The 22,380-nt window shown below is 39.7% G+C and overlaps 1 protein-coding gene across 1 annotated transcript in view; it reads left to right on the forward strand.

Moving 5' to 3' along the window:
- LOC132142308 (dystrophin-like) overlaps positions 1 to 22,380 on the forward strand; it is a 121,337-nt gene that overhangs the window by 16,993 nt on the left and 81,964 nt on the right. The window contains exons 2-15 of the mRNA XM_059552094.1: positions 769 to 830; positions 1,921 to 2,013; positions 3,622 to 3,699; positions 4,145 to 4,237; positions 6,000 to 6,172; positions 6,495 to 6,613; positions 7,534 to 7,712; positions 8,089 to 8,223; positions 10,617 to 10,808; positions 20,259 to 20,440; positions 20,552 to 20,702; positions 20,778 to 20,897; positions 21,479 to 21,580; positions 21,834 to 21,941. Coding sequence (XP_059408077.1) covers positions 769 to 830; positions 1,921 to 2,013; positions 3,622 to 3,699; positions 4,145 to 4,237; positions 6,000 to 6,172; positions 6,495 to 6,613; positions 7,534 to 7,712; positions 8,089 to 8,223; positions 10,617 to 10,808; positions 20,259 to 20,440; positions 20,552 to 20,702; positions 20,778 to 20,897; positions 21,479 to 21,580; positions 21,834 to 21,941 — 1,787 coding nt within the window. The remainder of the gene's footprint in view (positions 1 to 768; positions 831 to 1,920; positions 2,014 to 3,621; positions 3,700 to 4,144; positions 4,238 to 5,999; positions 6,173 to 6,494; positions 6,614 to 7,533; positions 7,713 to 8,088; positions 8,224 to 10,616; positions 10,809 to 20,258; positions 20,441 to 20,551; positions 20,703 to 20,777; positions 20,898 to 21,478; positions 21,581 to 21,833; positions 21,942 to 22,380) is intronic.

Here is a 22,380-nt window from a genome sequence, read left to right on the forward strand (position 1 = left end):
TGCTAGATAATTAAGCATGCTCTTGAATGCTAGATACTAGAATATTAGCCATTTATTAGAACTAAGCACATATTAATGCCTTATTCTACATGACCTTATTCTACATCCCTAATCCTACCTAATTCCTTAATTTAACAACTACCTTACTAATAATAAGCAGCAAATTAGGAATTTATTGAGGGAAAAGTCATAGTTAATTGTGAATAAGTGTTCACAATGCTAAATTGTTACCTTTTTTTGTGTGTGTGTCCTGGATTCTTGATCTTACAATTGCTTGTTTGGTTTTTACTATTGCCAAACCCTGTGTTAAATGTTTTAGAAATTAATAGGAATAATAGAGGAATTTCTTCAGATTCTTTTGCTTTCTGATCAAATTTTCACCCTACTCAGTCATTGTGTTAGTAAAGCTTGTCTGATCTAAACCCTCAGTCTCTCAGAAGTAATCTTCTTCTGAATGCCAGCTGACCATTGATCTGTATGTACCCTCAAACCATTCTCAGATTTTCCAGGGGCTTTTTTTGCTCAAAGTCTCTTTATATTTAACGTTCCTTATTTCAAATGCCACAACAGAGTGAATGCATCCCATTGATCACAGTAGACTTTATTCTTATTTCCCAGTAGCAACTTGAATCACTTATACTTTCTATGAAGATGCCATTACATGGTTTAAAAGCATTACATTTCATTAGGTATTAAATGTTTTTTTTTAAATGAGGTTTCTTTTTTTTTTAACTGGACAGTACTGACAGTGTTATCTTTCATTTTCAGATGAAAGAGAAGATGTTCAAAAGAAAACCTTCACAAAATGGATAAACTCACAGTTTGCTAAGGTAATAATACTTGAGTGTTGTTCTTTTTATCATGTTGAGGTAACACTGAATCACCTTTGATGGGATGGTTCACTCAAAAGCTGAAAATCTTGTCATCATTTACTCATTCTCATGTTGTTCCAAACTTGTATAAGTTTCTTTCTTCTGTTGAACACAAAAGAAGATTTTTGAAGAATGCGTGTAACCAAACAGCCATTTACTTTATAGTGTTTTGTCATTGGCTATACCACCAACTATTTGGTTACCAAGATTCTTCAAAATATCTTCAGTTTAAATAATTTGAAGTTAAGTAAATGATGACAGAATTTTCTTTTTTATTTTCTTTTATTATATTTCATCTGTTTAATGGCAGATTAACGTTTCATGCAAAATCTGTTTTGATTAACCATTTCAGGCAATCTTTAAATTATGATTTTCAGAGAAATCTTCATGGATTTATGTTTTTGCAGCCTGGAATATCATGTTATAGGTGTATGAACTGAAATGTTGTTATACATCCACCTACTGCATGGTGGGTGGATGAGGAGATATAAGCTAGACAGGCTTGATATCAAGGTTAAAAGTTAAGATTCACATATAAAGATAATCTTGATCTTGAGGTTAAAAGTTAAGATTCACAGTTGCACAAATTCTTGTCACTAACATTCATCTATGTCAGGATGAGAGTTTGAATGCTTGAATATTTGCTTTAGATTTTTTTTTTTTTGACGTACAGTACCATGCTTCAAGGTAAAGGTTTTTGCGTTCTCTTTGTAACTCTGTTAGCGTCCTTTTTACAGTATGTTAACAGAGGAAAGACTTTGGTTCTTTGTCCTTCAAACTGAGAGAGAAGTGTTTGCTGCAAAGCATAGCTGTGAGGGAAAAAGCTTAGACAATGTCTACTTTTTCTTCTCAAAAATAAATAAATAATAAATAAAATGAAATAAATAAATATAAATACAATGAAAAATAAAATAAAACTAAAGGTTTCATCTTGTCATTTTCATTTATTTTTGATAATATAAACCTCAAATACTCCACTTGAAACTACTGGGCACATTTTACAAAGGCCCGCAGCTTTCTTGTTCTGCAAGTTCTGTTTATTCTCCAGACAAGAAGACCCCCTGTCGATGACCTCTTCACTGATCTGTGTGATGGCCGACGTCTTCTTGAACTCCTGGAGGGTCTCGTTGGCCATGAACTAGTGGGTCCATCTTTAAATTTCAACAAAATAAGCTCTTAACGTAATAGTTCACCCCAAAAGGACACTTCTCACCATCATTTACTCACGAATGCAAAATTTATTTTTAAGGAAAGCCATCATAGTACTCTTTTCCAATTACAATGAATGTGGAATAAGGATTTCAAGCATCAGAAAAATATCAAAAATTAGTCAGTGCATCTCATGCAATACATTTCAAAACTAATGAAGTCATACAATAGTTTTGAGTAAGAAACAAAAATGTAAGTCATTAATGAAAGTTTAACATTTGCACTAATGTAATTCTCAGTGGCTACGTTTACATGCAACCAAATAATCCATTTGTAATCAGATTGATGGCTCAATCGGACTGAAAAGCCTTTATGTAAAGGACTTAATCAATCCGATTGAGCTCGATCAGAATGAAATTTTGTTCGGATTGAAGGGAGTGGTTTATTCCTCTTCTACGATTGAGAGTGAATGTAAACACTCGACCGAATTGAACCACAAAACTGAAAGGACAGCGCATGTGCAATGACGCAGAAATAACCTAATGGTGTATGACGCGTATAAAGAGCGGCTCTTCCTTTTGAATAAAATGTTGCATAAATGCGTGTCCTGTCATTATAAAACTTCCTTTCACTCAGCAACTGTTAAGTGGAGCAGGACATCCTTGTTTTGGATACTCATCCACAGGCAACCGTTTTTTGCGCAGTAAATATGAGCAGCGCAGTGGTTTATATGTGTATTTATCCATACATGGATGAATATTAATTCTGATGAATATTAACCATGTAAGAGAGTGGTTATTATGTGCAAACAGTGAGAAACTCTATATTTGTGTAATGTGCACATGTCAAAAAAACTTGTGACATATAAACGTGCGCATCAACCCAATCACTTTATTTAGCATTCAAGTAAACACTACAGTCAGATTCATTAATCGGAATGAATTCAGTCCGAATGAACCAAAAATTGTGCATGTAAATGTAGCCATTGAAAGTGATGTCAGATTCATAATTATGATCCTCCTAAATTGGGTCTTTTAAAAGCAAACTGCTTTTAAAAATATTTTTACTATTTTGCATCTTTAAATGTACACCATCCAATTCATTATGAATCATTATATTAAGTTTAAAATTCTTATTTTAAGGCATTATTTTAAGATTTAAGATTATGTCTTTCTCTTTTGAAAGAACAACATGTTTTATTTATTTTTTTTATTTTGAATGTTAAAATTGGTGACTAGATTATTTATTTATTATTTGTTATTTTAATGTGTAAAAGATTTTGGGATTAAATTAATAGCACATTCATGAACGTGCATTTTATATACTGCTACCATAATAATGGTATATACCACCCTAATGAAGGCCACCCCTTCATTAGGGTGAGTAAATGATGACATAATTTTCATATTTGTGTTAGCTATCTCTTTAATTGGCTCTGAGGACTGACATTTTGAGACGCTTTTCATTGTTCTATTTTTATCAAGGAAAAAATACTCCTGGTTTCAAAGCGTTTGGACAAGGCTGAGTGCATAAATGGTTGAATTCATTTGCAATGGATGCTCAGAGTACAGTTCTGATACAGAGTATTCTTCATTTGCAGGTTAAAGAACGTGGTTTCACTCGAGTGCACTCCCTCAACAATGTTAACAGGGCCCTGCAGATCCTTCAGAAGAACAATGTGAGTTAATTGGTTCAACAGGCTGTTTTACTCTTCACAGCTTTTGGAATTTCAATGTTTCGGTTAAGCTTTTTAAAAAAAATGTAAGACAAAATTATGCAGAAGCTCAATTTACAGTTGGATAAGGTAATGGCACTTATCCATTTCAAAGACATAAAAGCTTTTCTGCTTGATAAAAGTAGTGAAACAACCAAGACAGCTTGAATACGTGTTTGAAAAACTAAATAAGAGCCGAGAATGATTGCAAATTATAACTGGTTGAAGAAATTTTCCTGCAAATATCAAACTGTTGATATCAAAAACTGATGTGGCTGAAGTATCGAATCATTATCTTGTTTAAAGTCAACATAAAATCAAAACCGACCCTGTTTGCTGTCTTAATACATATTCCTGGTCTCATTATGAGAAACGAAGTTTCTTACATTCCCATCCGCTCCATTTCTAGGTTGAGCTGGTGAACATTGGAGGAGCTGACATTGTAGATGGGAATCATAAACTGACCCTGGGGCTCATCTGGAGCATCATTCTCCACTGGCAGGTATGAGAGTTCAATACATTGGAATCAGACCTACAATCTTTCTGGTTTGGCTTCAAGGGCAGTAGCACACTAAAGGAACTTTATCATCTATCAAAGGTTTTATATGTAGCACATTTGCAGTGGACTGTCATGTGCTTATCTGTATAGGAACTCGTTTCCTCTGTGTTTTTTCTGTTTAACTGATAAGGTGGCCCTACTGTGGTTTATGTTCAGAGCAAATTATGTCATCCTCCTTCATCTTATGTTGGAGGTGGTTACAGGAATAAGGGCATCTAAGACTCAGTAATGTTTTGGCATTGAGACTAGTTTGAAAAAAAAAATACTGATTACCATATTCATGTGCAAGTATTTCAGAGATTACCTTGGTGTTATAATGGTACAGTACATGTAAAAATAAAAAAAAGTAATACCATGGTGATAGATCAGCATATTAGAATGATTTCTGAAGGATCATGTGACACTGAAGACCGGAGGGATGGCTGCTGAAAATGAATTACATTTTAAAATTTAAAATATAAAACAGTTATTTTAAGTTAATCAATAATAATAATAATATTTCTTATAATAATGTTACTATTTTGGGGGGCTGCCCTCGACTAAAGATTTTTCTGGTCAACTAGTAATTGTTCATTTCAAGCATTAGTTGACTAATCGCATGTTTATTAATAAACCATTTAAATCATGATAATGAACCTTAATTGCCTACATAGCCTAATAAGCACTCAAGAGCATGCATAAAGCTTGCCACAGCACACCACCAGAAGTAATGATGATGAATGTGTCAGGGAAAAACAGAAAGATTCAACTTGTATTAACATTTAAATAATAATCTATTGATAAGCTAGTGTTTTCTGTGTTTTTGGTGACACTGACTCGTCATCTCCACAGTAGTGGATGCGCCTGCATGCAAATTTCATATGGATTACATAATCTGAGAATATTAGTTTTTTCAGATTTTAATTGTTTCATTTGAAAGTAAACATTTCACTCTGCATAGATATATTTTTCATATCTGTAAGGCAAGTATACACAGAGTTTCGGCTTTCATTTTTTTGACATTAGATTGAGCGGCCATGTGAAGTTGCTACTACTTACTTATTTCAGATGATAAGCCTTATTTGAGGTCGATGAATGATTTGGATGTAGGCTACTGTATTACCACAAAATCCAGCCGTTAATGATCTGTCCATCACAGACTGCGTAACCTCACCACTTGCTGTGGATTTTTTTAGTTTTTCTGCAAATAAAGGATTGATAAAGTTTGGTTGACCAAGCTTCTTCTCGTCGACTAAATGTTAGGTGACTAATAGGGGGCAGCCCTACTATCCTTATTGTATTTCTGATCAAATAAATTCAACCTTGGTGAGGCTTCTTTCAAAAATCTTACAGACCCCAAACATTTGACCGGTAGTGTATTACCACATTTGTGTACTTAGTAATTACTCTTAAGCATTTTAAAGAATTCAATGGCATTACCATGGTACACATCTAACCAGGATATTACCATTGAACAGATACTGTATGTACTATGATATGTACCATGGTACTGACTGATGTATACTGCATTCATCTAAATATTAATGGCATTACCAGCGTACATGTCCAGGGTACCTAAGCGTTATCGTATGTTTTTGTTGTTCTTATCTGGTTAATAAAATTGTAATCATAAAGTCTGTCTCTAAATATTAGCTTTATGAGGTCATGTTGCTATGTTTGTCATTGTTCTGATAAATACGTATATATCCTCTCTTTTACCATACAGGTTAAGGATGTGATGAAAGATGTCATGGCAGACCTACAGCAGACAAACAGTGAAAAGATTCTGTTAAGTTGGGTCAGGCAGTCCACTAAAAACTACAAAGACACCAATGTGGTCAACTTCTCCAGCAGCTGGGCGGATGGTTTTGCCTTCAATGCTCTCATTCACAGCCACAGGTGTGTGGGGTTGTTATTTTTGGCTGCTTTTTTGACAATCACAGAAATCACTGGTCTCATGACTAATGAAATTGAAATTGAATGTTTTATATTTATTGGTCATAAACTGCATGGTTGAATACTGGCTTGGCTTAAAGCAACTTTTGAAGCTGATTATGGCTTATTGTTTTTCTGTTTTTCTGTGAAGTTCATCTGGGTAATGAACCAGCTGTTTCGATCTGCTTTTAGCTATTTCAAGCATGTGTACAGAAAAAAAATTAAGTTATTAAATATCCTATATTAATTACATCGTCAGCTGATCTAATTGTCTTTTTTTTGCCAGGCCAGAGCTGTTTAACTGGAGTGTGATGGAGCGACAGGATAATGCCATTGAGAGACTGGATCACGCCTTCAAAGTTGCGGAGAAGAGTTTAGGCATCGACCGACTGTTGGACCCTGAGGGTATGACCTCCTCTTTTCTTCTTCTCATTCACAATAGTCTTTGAAGTTTTTCGGAGTAATACAGACAAGTTTTTTTTTTTTTTTTTTTGGGGGGGGATTGGAGGAAACGTCTTGTTACATCAACATCTAAAACAGAATTTCATCATATAATTGATGCCAGGGGGGATTAATTCATAGATGAGCTTGTACCACTTACGACTTGTTCTGTATGGACAGATCCCAAGGAAAGGAAAGTTATTGCAGAGATCTAATGTACAGTATAAGCATGATGTTTCTTTTCAATGGATAAGTGCCTAGAGAACATGTATAGTTTATTTAATTAAATTATAATTATATTTACACTACCACTCAAAAGTTTGTAGAAAAAAAATATTTTGATCTCTTTTTTTTATCTCGCCCCACCCAAAAAAATAAAAATTAACACACAATTAACACAACTATTTTCTACATTATTAATTAGTAATGTTTCCTGAGCACCAAATCAGCACATTGGAATGATTCCTGAAAGACACTGAATATTGGAGTATTAATGCTAAAAATTCAGCTTTGCCATCACAGAAATAAAATACATTTCAAAACAATAAAATATTATTATTATTTTTTGAATTCTAATAATATTTCACAATTTTATTATGTTTTTGCAATGTATTATTTATTTGTTATTTATGTATTTTTGATTAAATAAATGCAGCTTTTGTGAGCATAATAGACTTTTAAACATAAAAAAATCATTTAAATCCAAAACTTAGTAGTACACATATAACAATATACAAAGCAATGTTTGCAGCGATCATCTGCTTCTTAAATTTGTCTAATGTGAAAAAGACTCTAATAATCTCACATGTCTCCTCTAGGAATTAGATTAATTAAGTCAATTAAGTCATTGCTTAACTCATGGGCATATCTTTTCTCCTTCGCAGATGTTGCTATAGCTCATCCAGATAAGAAATCCATCATTATGTACGTCACATCCCTGTTCCAAGTGCTGCCCCATGGCGTTAGCATGGAGGCCATCCAAGAGGTAGAGACCCTCCCTCGAGCTACAGTAACCAAGGAGGAGCACTTCCACTTTCAAACCCAACAACGGTACTCCCAGCAGGTCAGAGGAACACACAGTCATAGACACGCACAGACATGTGAACGGTGTGCAGTAATCGTAATGCAAGGATGGACCCATTATCTCTGGCGCCACATGTCTCATATGAAAGCCTGAGACTTCTCTGGTTTCATAAACGTTTTCAGACATTCTCAGGATGTCAAATGCTCCTCTAGCTTCTCAACACACTTTGGCAGCTGACATTGAATTATGTTTTGTAATTTGTGATCTAATTTTGCCCATCTGCATTCCAACGTCCTCATCGTCCTTCTCACTGCCATATCCAGCTCATCACTCAACTCTCCTCAGTATTTCCATCCATCTCTGCGGCTTTTGTTTTGCGTTGTACAGTCTTTCTTATCTTCTGTACTTCTTTTAGATCACAGTCAGTGTGGCCCAGAGTCGTGTTCGCAGCCCGTCTCCCTCGTATAAGCCTCGATTCAAAAGCTATGCCTTCACTCAAGCTGCCTACGTCAAGACACCTGAACAGCAGAGGGAGTTCCTCACCATACAGGTTGGTTTTTGTTGACTGCTGGTTCTTCCACATCGTTGCCAGGAGTTGTAGTTTGTTGCTATTGTACAACAACCTCTGAGTGATATCAGTGGTGTCACACTTCACTTGCTAAAGCTTATTACAATTTATTGATTGTATTGGCCTGGCATCTCTGGTTGACCAACTTCCTGTTTCAATGATCATTAGCTGATAGAACATTCTTACATTTTTACGTTTTGAATACATTGTTACATTTTCTGAAGAAATCGTGGGTGGTGCTTGTCAAAACAGTGTTCTTATTTTTTACCTAAAACTAACACCATTAAAACTACATTTTTGGTAACTGAAATAAAGCTGAAATTAATTTAAACAGTAGATGAAATGTTGCCTTGGCAACTGAATGAAATAAATCAGTACAAAGACTAAAATTATTAAAACTGAAATAAAAATGAACTTAAGTATACAGTTGAATTATATGTTATATAAAACATTTAATTAATTGTAATAATCTGGTGAGATTTTTTTGCACAAGGAGTCTGACAGCAGAGATCTGATCTCACCATCATCAGTCTGTCTGGAATAACATGAAGAAACAGAACAAACTGAGACAGACTCAATCCAGAAGAACTGTGGCAATGTCTCCAAGACACTTCAAGAAACCTACCTGCAAAGCTACCTGAAAAACAATGCACAAGTGCATCTAGGACAAAAGCTTTTTTTAACACAGTGTGGTCACACCAAATGTTGATTTAATTTAGTTAACTTAATAGAAGTTCATTAATAATATCTATTTATGACAATTATTTTTGATTACTTCCTCACTTTACAGCATTTTTACACATGTGCCTAGAACTGCACAGTAAGTACTGTAGCTTTGCAGGTTTCTAGAGGTGTTTTGGAGACATTGCCACAGTTCTTCTGGATTGATTCTGTCTCAGTTTGTTCTGTTTCTTCATGTTATTCCAGACAGACTGATGATGGTGAGATCACAGATTTCTGTGTGGAGCACTAGCTGCTGTCAGACTCCTTGTGCAAACAAAAATCTCACTGGATTATTACAATTAATGGCAAAAAATAATGTTTGGAAGTGTAAACTGATATTTACTACTGATACACTACAGCAAAACATAGAAATAACTGACTTAAAACCAATTTTTGTTGGTGAAAATACTAGTGGCCTAAGACTTGCACAGTACTGTATATAATGTGTCAATTTATTTTTATTTTAACTGAATAAATAATCTTTCCTTTGATGTATGGTTTATTAGGATCGGACAATAATTGGCCGAGATACAACTATTTGAAAATCTGGACTCTGAGGGTGCAAAAAAATCTAAATACTGAGAAAATCGCCTTAAGTTGTCCAAATTAATTCTTAGCAATGCATATTACTAATCAAAAATTAAGTTTTGAAATATTTACAGTAGGAAAATGATGATTTCAAGAGGTCTTAAATTAAATAAAATATCTTTATTTAATATACTAATGATTTTTGGCATAAAAGAAAAGTCGATAATTTTGATCTATACAATGTTTTTTTTTTTGGCTATTGCTAAAAGTAAACCCCAGCGACTTTAGACTGGTTTTGTGGTCCAGGGTCACATACAGTATACGCACATATATAAACAAAAAACGAATAAAAATTACTAAAGCACATAACAAATTTTCATCTTAAAAAGCTGTGGACTTATAATTTTTATTGTTCACTGTGTAAAAGGTATGACAAATACACCGAATGTGAATACTCATGGTCAGGAATTTGTTGAAATATGAGCAACACCACAAGCACCACTAATAAACCTAGTGTTAAATCATAACTCAACACCAAGAAGCCCCTTACAATCTTCAAATTCAATCTGAAACCACCCTGATATTATCAGTCAGCCATTGCATTTCACTCAAACACATACGAGGACAGAGGGTATTTCCCAAAGCAGGAAAAGACAATTAGAAGGCTAACTTTAAAGATCACCCAGCTTTTGATGATGAAATAGCTGATACTCCAGGGGCTTTAGCGACGCACGTGTGTGTACCCTTGGTTAGCCAACCACTCCTGGCTCCTCATTGCCAATATGCTCTTTAGGCAGGTGTTAATTTGATATATATATAAAACTCTGGTAACACTTTAGTCAAGGAACCAATTCTCATTATTAACTAGTTGCCTACTAACATTAATTCATATGACTTGCATATTGGCTGTTTATTAGTACTTATAAAGCACATATTAATGCCATATACTGCATGACCTTATTTAAGATTTTAGGTTTATTGAGGAAAAAGTTGTAGTAAATAGCTAGTTAATACTAGTGAGAATTGGTCCCCAAACTAAAGTGTGACCAAAATGTAATATTTGTGTTATTTTTAAATCCATACCATCATCTAATCCATGTTTCTGCCGTCTTATCTGCCTGCAGTCTCCAGACAAGCCAGAGGAGCTGCGACCGTCCCCCAGTCCCCTGCCACAGGGGCTAAATGAGCTGGAAAGCTACCAGAGTGCCCTGGAGGAGGTCCTGACCTGGCTGCTCTCTGCAGAGGACAGCTTGCAAGCACAGCCACTCATCTCCTCTTTGGTCGAAGAAGTCAAAGAGCAGTTTCACACCCATGAGGTAATTTGTTTGTCAGTTTGTCTTCTGAAGCTTTTGAGGTGAAAGTAGATGAGTGTGAAAAAGAGAGAGAAATGTTACATTGGCACTTTTTTTCTAAAGTAACACCAAAATCACATCATGTCTCGATTATGATGTCAGAGCTTATTATTAGGATCTTTCCACAAGAACTAGTGCACAGCTGCCATGTAAAGGTACTAGTTCAGCGCAAACATCTGGAGGACTACACCCAAAAACGGTTTATGAATGTTCAAAGACAATGATGTCATGTTCTATGTCTTTTTAGCATCAGCAGACAATAAATTTTGCCTCTAGAAGTGAAGATGATTCAGGAATCGCTATTAAAGCTAGCTGTATTTGTTGTGATTTCATTAGCTTTAGCTGTCATATGACAGCTATGGATTTCCACATAAGCTCAGAGTCTTTGCCCAACTTTGAAGGCCATGCAGAAAAATATAAGTTCAGACTGTCCTATTACGGCTCCCATTGAGCCAATTAGGGCTGTCAACTAGGATTGCCGCGGTGAAGAAAATTTCCCACCGGTTAATTGACATGTGACAACACCGGCGGGGGGGCTCTTTTGCTCGCTTTTAAATAGCTTAGAAATGCGTGCGCGTTATTCTTTCACTTTCGAATTAGCTGCAATTGGCAATTCCGCGTCAATTGCTTGAATGGACAAAAAAACTCACTGATTTTAAATAAAGACCTTTTATTAACATAACGAATAAAAATACCTACATGTATAGGCTGAAAAAAAAAATGAAAATCTGCAAACTGTGGCCCCAAACAAATAAGAACCATGATCGTTTATTGCTTAGCCAATATTATAATGTTTTTAAAACGAATAAGAAAATATAAATTGCACAAAGTTTAAATAAGATAAAACCATATAAATAAGAAACGAATGTAAAAGCAAAACTTCCAAAATGACCATAGCCGACAATTCAGCACTCAAAAAAAAAAAAAAAAAAAAACCTTTACATTGGCATTTATTAACAGTGCTTGCCGAGTTTGTTTTTTTTTTTCTTTTGGGCTGTGGCCAACCCGATCTCATGGCAATTCGTACATATTTTACAAGGTGGCTTATTCGTACGAAATCGTACGACCACACTCATACAAATTCATACGATTTTTGCCAAATCGTACGTATTATACAAGTTGCACATTTCATAAGAATTTGTTTGAATGACCTACACCTAACCCTGCCCCTAAACCTTACCGTCACTGGGGTTTAGACAAATCGTATAAAATCGTACGAGTGAGGCTGTACAAATTCGTACGAATAAGCCACCTCGTAAAATACGTACGAATTGGTCATGAGATAGCGTTGGCTGCGGCTCGACGTCGGCTTCCCGACCGGTGTTGCGTCTTAAAACCGTCAACACCATCTATCGCGGCAAACCAACTGTCAACTTGATTAATCATGAATAATCGCAATCAAAATAAAAGTTTATGTTTACATAACACATGTGTGTGTGCACTGTGTATATTTATATAAATGTATACATTTTAGAAATATATGTAATATATTTTTCTGTTAATTTTATATATAATATAAATCTGCATGATTCCAACACAGCAGATCTATCAACAAACACAAATGTGCAAAGCAATGATATGCTTTAAGAACTCTTAACTTGTCTGCATTACGTTTCTTTGCTCTGTTATCTAACAAATAAATCTCTCTGTATGTCTGTTTTCCTCTTTTACACCTTCTTTCAATTAGTCGTTTCACTCATTATATCATGCAATTTTCTCAGTGATTTAATATCCCCAGATAACTTTTCAATTCACACCCACGCTAGGCACACTTTGATCCTTTGACTCCCAGACCAACCATTCTAAAAGATGTTGGAATATGAAACTGAGAAAACACTCATAATTACCATCTGTCAGGTATGGAGAAATCTGATTTATTCAGAGACTGTAAACACTGGAGGCTTATGAAGATCTGGGTTAATAGTAACAGCCCACAACTTTTTGAACAATAAATCTTAGTCCTGAAACTTTCTAACAGCATCCTTCACCCTTTGGATTCAAAGTTAGTTTGAGGAAATTAATCACCTGTCTGAATTTAGAATCGTTCCTCTACGTTTCACACAAGTGTAAAACATCAGTCTTATATTGGCCAGATGCCAGACACTGAATAAACGTATATAGACGTGTCAGCTGAAGAGCATATCTGGGACAATACAGACTTAACGGTAAATTGAACTTTATAGACAAAATCTGAAATGCATAGGTAGCGATCAGTTATTTTTAGAGCAACATGAAAAATGTATTTAGAAGAACACTGTAGTTTGGGCAAAATTAGTATTTATTTGTTTTAGTCAAAACTAATTTGTTGTTTAATTGTGACTAGGAAAAATCATATTTTAGAGCTGTCAAATCGATTAATCACAATTAATTGCAACCAAAATATTGTTTACATAATATATGTTTGTGTACTGTATATATTTATATGCATAGATAAATACACATACATACATATTTAAGAAATATTTACATGTGTATATTAGGGCTGTCACGATATTCGATTTTTCATATCACGGTTATTGTGGCCATAAGAATTCACTATGTCGATATATCGTGATATCTATAGAAACCTTGGGGTGAGGAAGATATCAGTCAAATAATTTTTTACTTTGTTTATTGAGTTTTTCTTTTTCACCCAATGAGCATAATATTGATACTGATAAACGCAGGGCACAAGACTCTGGCTTTCTCCGTCTTCTTTGCAGCTCCTGTGAAATAACAAGAGAGAAAATACTGTCAAGTTCAACAGTATGATGAATAAATATTAATGGTAACACTTTACAATAAGATGCCATTTGTTAACATTAATGTATTGACGAACATAAATGAACAATGAACAATACATTTATTACACAATTTATTAATCTTTGTTAATGTTAATAAAAAATCGAGTTATTCAATGTTCATGTTCACAGTGCATTAATGTTTACAAACACAACTTGTGATTTTAACAATGCATTAGTAAATGCTGAAATTAACATGAACTAAGATTTATAAATGCTGTGGAGATATTGTTCATTATTATTTACGTTATTTATATATGTTAACTAATGTAATTAACTAATGTTAACTAATGAACCTTATTGAAGGGGCCAAAGGGAAAGTACATCACTGCTGGAGAAGGCCACACTGCTGTTCCGCCCACACAAAGTTAGTTTGGAAGGGATTTCAACCTTTGGAGAAAGATTGCTTCAAATCTTCCCTATTTGTTCTTACAGCTTGGCAAGACAATGGGGAAGTGAGCCTTAGGAAAAGGTCTCTACAGAGACCACATCCTACCCGTAGGGAGGTGGCATGTGGAGATACTGATATGGACTGACCCAGGGGGCAGTACTACATATGGAAGGGGTCTCTGAGGCAGGTCCTACCTTAGAGTAGGGATGGAACGGCTGCCAGAAGAGACTGACAGAACGGGTCTGTCAAGGGAAGACACGGGTTTGCCAAGAGGGAAACCTTACCGTGGATGAATACACATATGGGATTACCCGTAGGGAACCAAGCCATATGAACACCTAGCCCAGTACAGGGGCTGACCGGAACTCCGGGCATGCTAACACCAGTACTGGGCCTGGCAACAGACTGCTCCGCCAAGTCTGACTGCCGAGGGTGCTGGAGGATGCTCGACCAGGGTACGCCAACCGGGGAACTCTACTGGGAGAAGAAAGGTGCTCACATCCCCGTGTTAGGGGGAATGGCGCAGCAAGCTCGACACCGAGCCAGCCCTTCCTGCCAATTACCTGTAACCCAACACACGGGAAGAAACTGGCTCTACACGGAGGTTGTAAAACCTCGCAAAGGTGTTGGGTGTCGCCCAGCCCGCAGCTCGACAGATGTCTGCCAGAGAGGAATGGTATGCCAAGGCGATGGCATCCACTATCCAGTGGGCCAACCTCTGTTTGGAGACAGCCTTCCCCTTCTGCTGACCTCCAAAGCAGACCAGGAGCTGCTCAGAGCTTCTGAATCTCTGGGTGCGGTCCACGTATATGCGAAGCGCTCTTACGGGACACAGCAATGGCAAGGCTGGATCTGCCTCCTCCAGGGGCAGCGCTTGCAGGTTCACCACCTGGTCTCGGAAGGGAGTGGTGGGAACCTTGGGCACGTATCCCGGCCGGGGTCTCAGGACAATGTGAGAGTAAACCGGCCCGAACACAAGGCACTCTTCACTTACTGAAAATGCTTGGAGGTCCCCGACCCTCTTGATGGAAGTGAGCGCGATCAGGAGCGCTGTCTTGAGAGACAGGAACTTAAGCTCGACTGAATCCAGCGGCTCAAAGGGACCCCCCTAAAGTCCCGCTAGGACAATAGAGAGGTCCCAGGAGGGAATCAGGGGTGTCCTAGGAGGATGTAACCTTCTGGCACCCCTCAGGAACTTAACGATCAGGTCATGGCTCCCCAGGGACCGGCCGTCCCTTGCATCGTGATGGGCTGCAATGGCAGCCACATACACTTTCAGGGTGGAGGGTGACAGCCCACGCTTCAACCTTTCTTGCAGGAAAGAAAGCATGACTCTGACCGGGCATCTCTGGGGGTCTTCTCGGTGAGAAGAACACCAATTCGTGAACAGACTCCACTTCAGAGCATAGGCCTGCCTCGTAGAGGGGGCTCTAGCCTGAGTGATAGTGTCTACCACCGCTGGGGGCAGATCACTTAGGTCTGCCAAGTCCCGCCCAGAAGCCACACGTGGAGGTTCCAAAGATCTGGACACGGGTGCCAAATGGTGCCAAGCCCCTGAGAGAGAAGGTCCCTCCTCAGGGGGATGCGCCAGGGAGGGGCTGTCACGAGGAGAATGAGTTCCGAAAACCAGGTCCGGGTGGGCCAGTAAGGCGCAACCAACAGGATCTGTTCCTAGTCCTCCCTGACTTTGCACAGCATCTGTGCGAGCAGGCTCATCGTGAGAGCGCGTCGGCTGCACGATTGAGCTCCCCCGGGATGTGGATAGCGCGCAGCAACTTGAGCCGCGTCTGACTCCAGAGGAGGAGATGATGGGCGAGTTGAGACATGCGACGTGATCGTAGACCGTCCTGTCGGTTGATGTACGAAACAGCCGCAGTGTTGTCCGTGCAGACCAACACGTGGCTGTCTAGCAACAGAGGCCGAAACCGCTGTAAGGCTAGATGCACTGCCAGCAACTCCAGACAGTTGCCAAAGCAGTCGAGGTCCTGTCCAGGACCCTGAAGCTGCCTGCCCGTTGCATGTCGCGCCCCAGCCCGTGTTGGAGGCATCTGTTGTGACAACAACATGCGGGGACACTTGTTCTAAGGGCACGCCAGCCCGTAGAAAGGCAAGGTCCGACCAGGGGCTGAATCGGCGGCGACACATCGGTGTGATGGTGACACGATGTGTACCGCGGCGCCATGCCCATCTCTGCATTCGAGAGTGCAACCAGTGCTGAAGTGGCCTCATATGGAGCAACCTGAGCGGCGTGACTGTGGCTACGGATGCCATATGCCACAGGAGCCTCTGAAAGTGTTTCAGTGGTACCACTGTCCTGCCTCTGAAGGAACTCAGGCAGTTCAGCACTGACTGGGCACGCTCGCTGGTGAGTCCATACCGAGATAAGAGATTCTCTGCACAGGGTAGAGCTTGCTCTTCTCTCGGTTGACCTGAAGCCCCAACTGACTGAGGTGCCGGAGCACCAAGTCCTTGTGATCGCACAACTGCTCTCGGGACCGGGCCATAATGAGCCAGTCGTCTAGATAGTTGAGGATCCTGACGCCCACTTCCCAGAGTGGGGCAAGGGCGCCCTCCGCAAGCTTCGTGAAGACACGGGGGAACAGGGAGAGCCCGAAGGGGAGGACCTTGTACTGCCATGCCTGGCCCTCGAATGCAAACCGCAGAAACGGTCTGTGGCGAGGTAGGATCGAGACATGAAAGTACGCGTCTTTCAGGTCGATCGCTGCAAACCAGTCCTGGGGCTGAACGCATTTGAGAATGCATTTCTGCGTCAGCATCTTGAACGGGAGTTTGTGCAGGGCCTGATTCAAGACTCGCAGATCCAGGATAGGCCGAAGGCCACCGCTTTTCTTGGGTACGATGAAGTAAGGGCTGTAAAACCCCGTCCTCATCTCGGCTGGAGGGACCGGCTCGATTGCATCCTTTGCCAGCAGGACAGCAATCTCCTTGCGCAAGACAGAGGCGTCCCGGACTGCCACCAGAGTCTCGAGCACGCCATTGATCTTGGGAGGTCGCCGGGCGAACTGAATCGCGTAACCGAGTGGGACCGTCCGAATGAGCCAGCGTGACGGGTTGGGCAGCGCAAGCCACGCTCCCAAACTCTGTACAAGTGGCAGCAAAGGGACAGTTGACATACCCGCAGTGGTGCATCGATGGGGAGTTGTGTCGGATGGCCCAGAAGGCATCGCGTTCCAAGTCATCACAGCCACACTCCTCGTGTTCCCGGAGGAACTGACCAGAGACGCGTGGAGAGGCGTTGCGTTTCCGAACCGTGACCTCTTGACCACTGGCTAAAGGGGGCAGCGTGGGTGAGAATGAGGAGGCAGTGCATCGCTCATCGTGTTCCCGGAGGAACTGACCAGAGACGCGTGGAGAGGCGTTGCGTCTCCGAACCGTGACCTCTTGACCACTGGCGAAAGGGGGCAGCGTGGGTGAGAATGAGGAGGCAGTGTGTCGCTCATCGTCAACCCGCGAGCCTTGCAACTCGGAGGAAAGGGAAATTGCTCCTTTATGAAAAAGGGGGGGCCAAAGGGACAGTCGACACTTGGCACTTGGCTTGGTGAGTTTGCAGGATAGCCATGGCATGCAGAGCAGAGGCAGCTTGGCCCGCCACACTGTAAGCCTTGGCAGCGAGAGCGGCCGACAGCTTACAGGCCTTGGGTGAGAGGCGCGGACTATTCCTCCCAGTGGCGGCGTTTTGCGGACACAAGTGCACCGCAATCGCACTCTCCTGCTGGGGAATGTCGAGGCACCCCTAGCTGTCCCGCCATCGAGGGTAGTGAGGACGGAGGAATGAAATGAGCTGCTTCCGGCCATAAAAAGGGGCCATCCACGACTACATCACTTCCCCATGCACATCTGGGAAGAAAGGAACCAGAGCAAAACACGGTTGTGAGCCGCACTCTACACCGAGAACCAATCAAACAGCCATGAGCACTCAGGGCTGGGCGGTGCATTCACCTCCATCCTGATGCTCACAGCTGCCCGGACAAGCACGGCTGTCAACTCTGGGTCCAATTCGGCAGTGGCAACAACACCTGAGGGGGGCAGCCCTGCTGAATCTTCATCCACAGAGGTCAACATCCCATCCCCGATGCTGCAATCGACATCTGATCCCCGGCGGCAAACTGTGAATGACCCGTTGGGACTCCCATAAGACAGCCCAGCAAAATCACCCAGCAGCCGCACAGGACAAACACTGTGGAAGGGGTAAGAGGTCCGTGGGGCGTGGCCCGGCAGAGAAGCTCTCACGGTCACCTTCAAATCTCCCAGAGCACTAGCCGGCGATCCTCTGCTCGTGGCAGAGAAACCGGAACGGGTAGTGACAGAGGGGTCTGCTCCTTTCCCTTTAAGAAAGGGGAGACACGATCACAGCGTTGCCATGGCCACACACGCAGTGCGTGCATGAACCATCCACGAACGCACCTTCAGCATGCTGAATGCCCAGAAACGGAAGACAACGATCGTGGCCATTGTCAGAGAACAAGAAACGACCGCTTCCAGAAGGACGAGGACGAAACGGCGTCTTTAAAAAGACGTGAATCGTCCGTGATTTGCTCTTTTAGGAAATCTGCTCTCTTAGTTGAAGTGCCCAGAGGAATCGCTGAAAGGGACACCACTGTTTGTGCCGTACCGCCAACCAGAACAGCTTCCCAACACAGCAGATGAATGGCTTTGTAGAGTATAACAGCTTTCATACAACCACTCGGCTCCGAAGCAAAAATCTAATGAGTGGATGCACCTGTCGCCCTATTTATACCCGTTGGCACGGGGAGGGGGTCAGGTATGTTAAATCCACTAGCCAATTTTCATTGGCGTTTTCTCTTAAACTCAGAGATGATTGGCCTCCCAGGTGAGACCCCATATGTCGTTCGACATAACTCGTAGTGACCGACAGATAGGGAACTGTTAATATGTTTGAACAAAGAAATAAATAAAGTGTTACTACGCACAGGCCATATTGATTGCCAATAGAAAAATAAGACGAGTAAAGAAAACGCGGTACTTATTAAAATAATAACCCTTTACTTAAATATATGAACACAGAAAACCGCTGTTAACAGGTTAATATAACGTTTCCCATACTATGACTAGTAAAATAATAACAAATCACTCTGATGAACACGGCTCTCCTCGGAGTATCTGTGAGCGCTGCGTCTTCTTCTTGTGTGGCAGGTGTCTGAGTTAAGGCACAATACTGCCACCTGGGCACTCAACCAGGTACTGATGATGGAGTATTTCCATGTGGTGTTATCATAAGAGAACTGTTCATTTTAAAAATTGCGGTTATCACTAATACCGGTATATCGTCATACACTAAATTAACACGATATCGATAATTGTTTATTTTAATATCACGGTTATCGTCAATACCGGTATATCGCGACAGCTCTAGTGTATATACATATATGTTTTTTGTAAGTTTTATGTTATGTAGTCAGTGTTTAAGGCCATTTACAGTGTACATTTACTGTTTTGTGTACATGGATCATTTTTTATAAATTTTATAAATAATTTTTTTTTAACTGTTCCACAGTTTGGATATAAATGTTGTTACAATTGAAAAATATTATTGAATATTAAATATTATTGCAGTATTTCAATATATTTCAAAATGTAATTTATTCCTGTGATGGCAAAGCTGAATTTTCAGAAGCCATTACTTAAGAAAAAAAAACAACATTTCTTACTATCAATATTAAAAACAGAAACATTTATATATATTTTTTAATGAATAGAATGTTAAAAAGGAACAGCATTTATTTGAAAATGAATCATTTTGTATTAATTTTAAAGTCTTTATTGTCACTTTCGTCAAATTACTTTTTTTTTAATTTTTTCTTTCAAAAAGAAATATCTTACTGATATATATCATATATTTGTCTGGTATTTTAATACATTTTTAAATATACTGTCTACACACCACTGTTCCAACGTTTACAGTCATTGAGATTTTATATATAAAATATTAATAAAGATACATAACTTATATTTTACAAATATTTTATATATTGAATTTTACAATGTGCATAACAAAAATTATGGCTTGGTTGCTTGCAAACTTCTTTAATTGTTGACAGTCTAACCCTTGCAAAGCTACTTTTTACTTTATTATTATTATTATTATTTTGCAATAAAATAATTATTAAATCTCCATATTTAATGTCCATCAAAGGCAATGGCAAATGTGTACATTTAAATGTCTTACCATTGCACTGTATGTATATGTGTGTTTGTGTCCAGGGCTACATGGTGGATTTAACGTCTCATCAGGGCAGTGTGGGCCGTGTTCTCAAAGCAGGAAGTGTGTTGTTGTCTGGAGGGCAGCTGACTGATGATGAAGAGAGGGAGGTGCGGGAACAGATGAATCTGCTCAACTCTCGCTGGGAACATCTGCGTGTGGCCAGTATGGAGAGACAGAGCAGGTGGTCACATGTGTGCATGATAAGCCTTTAGCCAGGAATAAACCTGTCAGTTACAGAAAGATCTTTGCTATTTACAACCTTCGTATAATTGATGTTTTGGAACATTTCAAGGCTTCATGAAGTTTTGATGGACCTGCAGCACCAGCAGCTGAGGCAGCTCTCTGATTGGCTGGACACAACCGAAACGCGGATTAAAAGAATGGGAGCACAGCCTTTAGGGCCTGAACTTGATGACATAAAGCGTCAAATTGAAGAGCAAAAAGTATGTACTGTAATTTTTTGGTGTGTTTTTGATAAACAAAAAAACAAACCAGTAAAGACATAATTTTCGCTATAGCTCTTACAGGAAGATCTGGAGCTGGAGCAAGTGCAAGTGAACTCTCTGACTCACATGGTGGTGGTAGTAGACGAGAACAGTGGTAATGGCGCCACCGCAGCCTTGGAGGAAAAACTGCAGGTAAATGTAATCATTGATTTACCCAAGCAGGACAGAGTTAGAATTAATATTCTTTAATAAATCTATCCCTGTCTGGTTGCAAGAGCTCTGGTGGAGGACAGTGACTGGACCTAAACCTTCAGATGACACATAGTTCATATTTACGTCTCTGTAAAACCACATTTGTAAAAATACAAGATGTTTATGCGCAGCCAGACACACATAAGTTCAGTGCAGAGTGGCTCTCATGCACTGTATAATGTGATTATTAACAAGTAATAACAATTAGTTATCCAGTATGGTTTCGTTCACACAACAGGGCTTCTCTCAAATTACGGTTATGCTGAAAATGTATGGGTGTGGGTTTGGTTATAGAATACGGTTGTCAGTCCCGTAATTAACCAAAATGTGTGTGAATGCAGCTGCATTAATTACCATACTCAAAAGCAGGACTGAAAACCGTTTTCTGCTGTGTGAATGTGGCCTTTGTAACCGTAACCACAGTTCTGAGGTCAAATTGGATGTTTGGACCAAATAACTGTGGTATAATGTTTTGTTTACTTGAATCAGTTTTCCATAACACCCCCCATTTACTTACACAGAACCTCGGGGAACGATGGGCAGCGATCTGCAAATGGACTGAAGAGCGCTGGATCCTCCTTCAAAAGATCCTGCTGTGCTGGCAGCTTTTCTCTGAGGAACAGGTACTGAATCCTTCCAGCCTGTGCTTAAAAAAAGCTTTTACAATGCATTTAGCAGCTCTCAAAATGCCTTTTGAATCCTGCCTGTTAAATGACTATAATGAGAGCATGTCTGGGGAAACATAAAGGTTTTGAAGGCATCTTTTCTCAAGAGAGTCAGCGCGATAACATCACCAGTGCTCAAAAGAAACAGGAAAAGCAGCAGTGCAGAACATATCTCACTATTTTCCATTAATCCACTGTGCTTGTTTTATAGCTGCTGTTTGATTCTTGGCTGACTCAGAAGGAGGAGTTAGTTCAGTCCATTCAAAGCAGCAGCACAACTGACCCAAATGAAGTAGCCGCCAACCTCAGGAAGCTCGCTGTAAGTGGCACACATAATCCAAACTCACTGATGCATTAAAGTCAACCCTACTTTGCATGATTAACAATCAAGTCCTGATGGATACAATCAAGGGTTTAGATTTTTTTTTCTTGTTGATTATGCTGCATGACATGCAAAATTTTCATGAAATTTTCACAAGTAAAATGGGTTTCAAATGCCATTTCATTTTGAAATCCTTTGTAATGGGTTTGAAATCAGGCCTTTTTACTAATGCAACAATTGAAGTTAGATGTTATATAGTTAAGGGTTTTACAAGGTTTTCAATACTGAAAATTTAAATTCTGTCATCATTTACTCCCCCTCATATCGTTCCAAACTTGTATGACTTTCTTTTTTTGGTGGAACACAAAAGAAGATATGTTGGTAACCAAATGGTTTCATGTCCCATTTACTTCCGTAGTATGGACCAAAAAATATA

Source organism: Carassius carassius, chromosome 6 (assembly GCF_963082965.1).
Source record: "Carassius carassius chromosome 6, fCarCar2.1, whole genome shotgun sequence".
Lineage (NCBI taxonomy): Eukaryota > Metazoa > Chordata > Actinopteri > Cypriniformes > Cyprinidae > Carassius > Carassius carassius.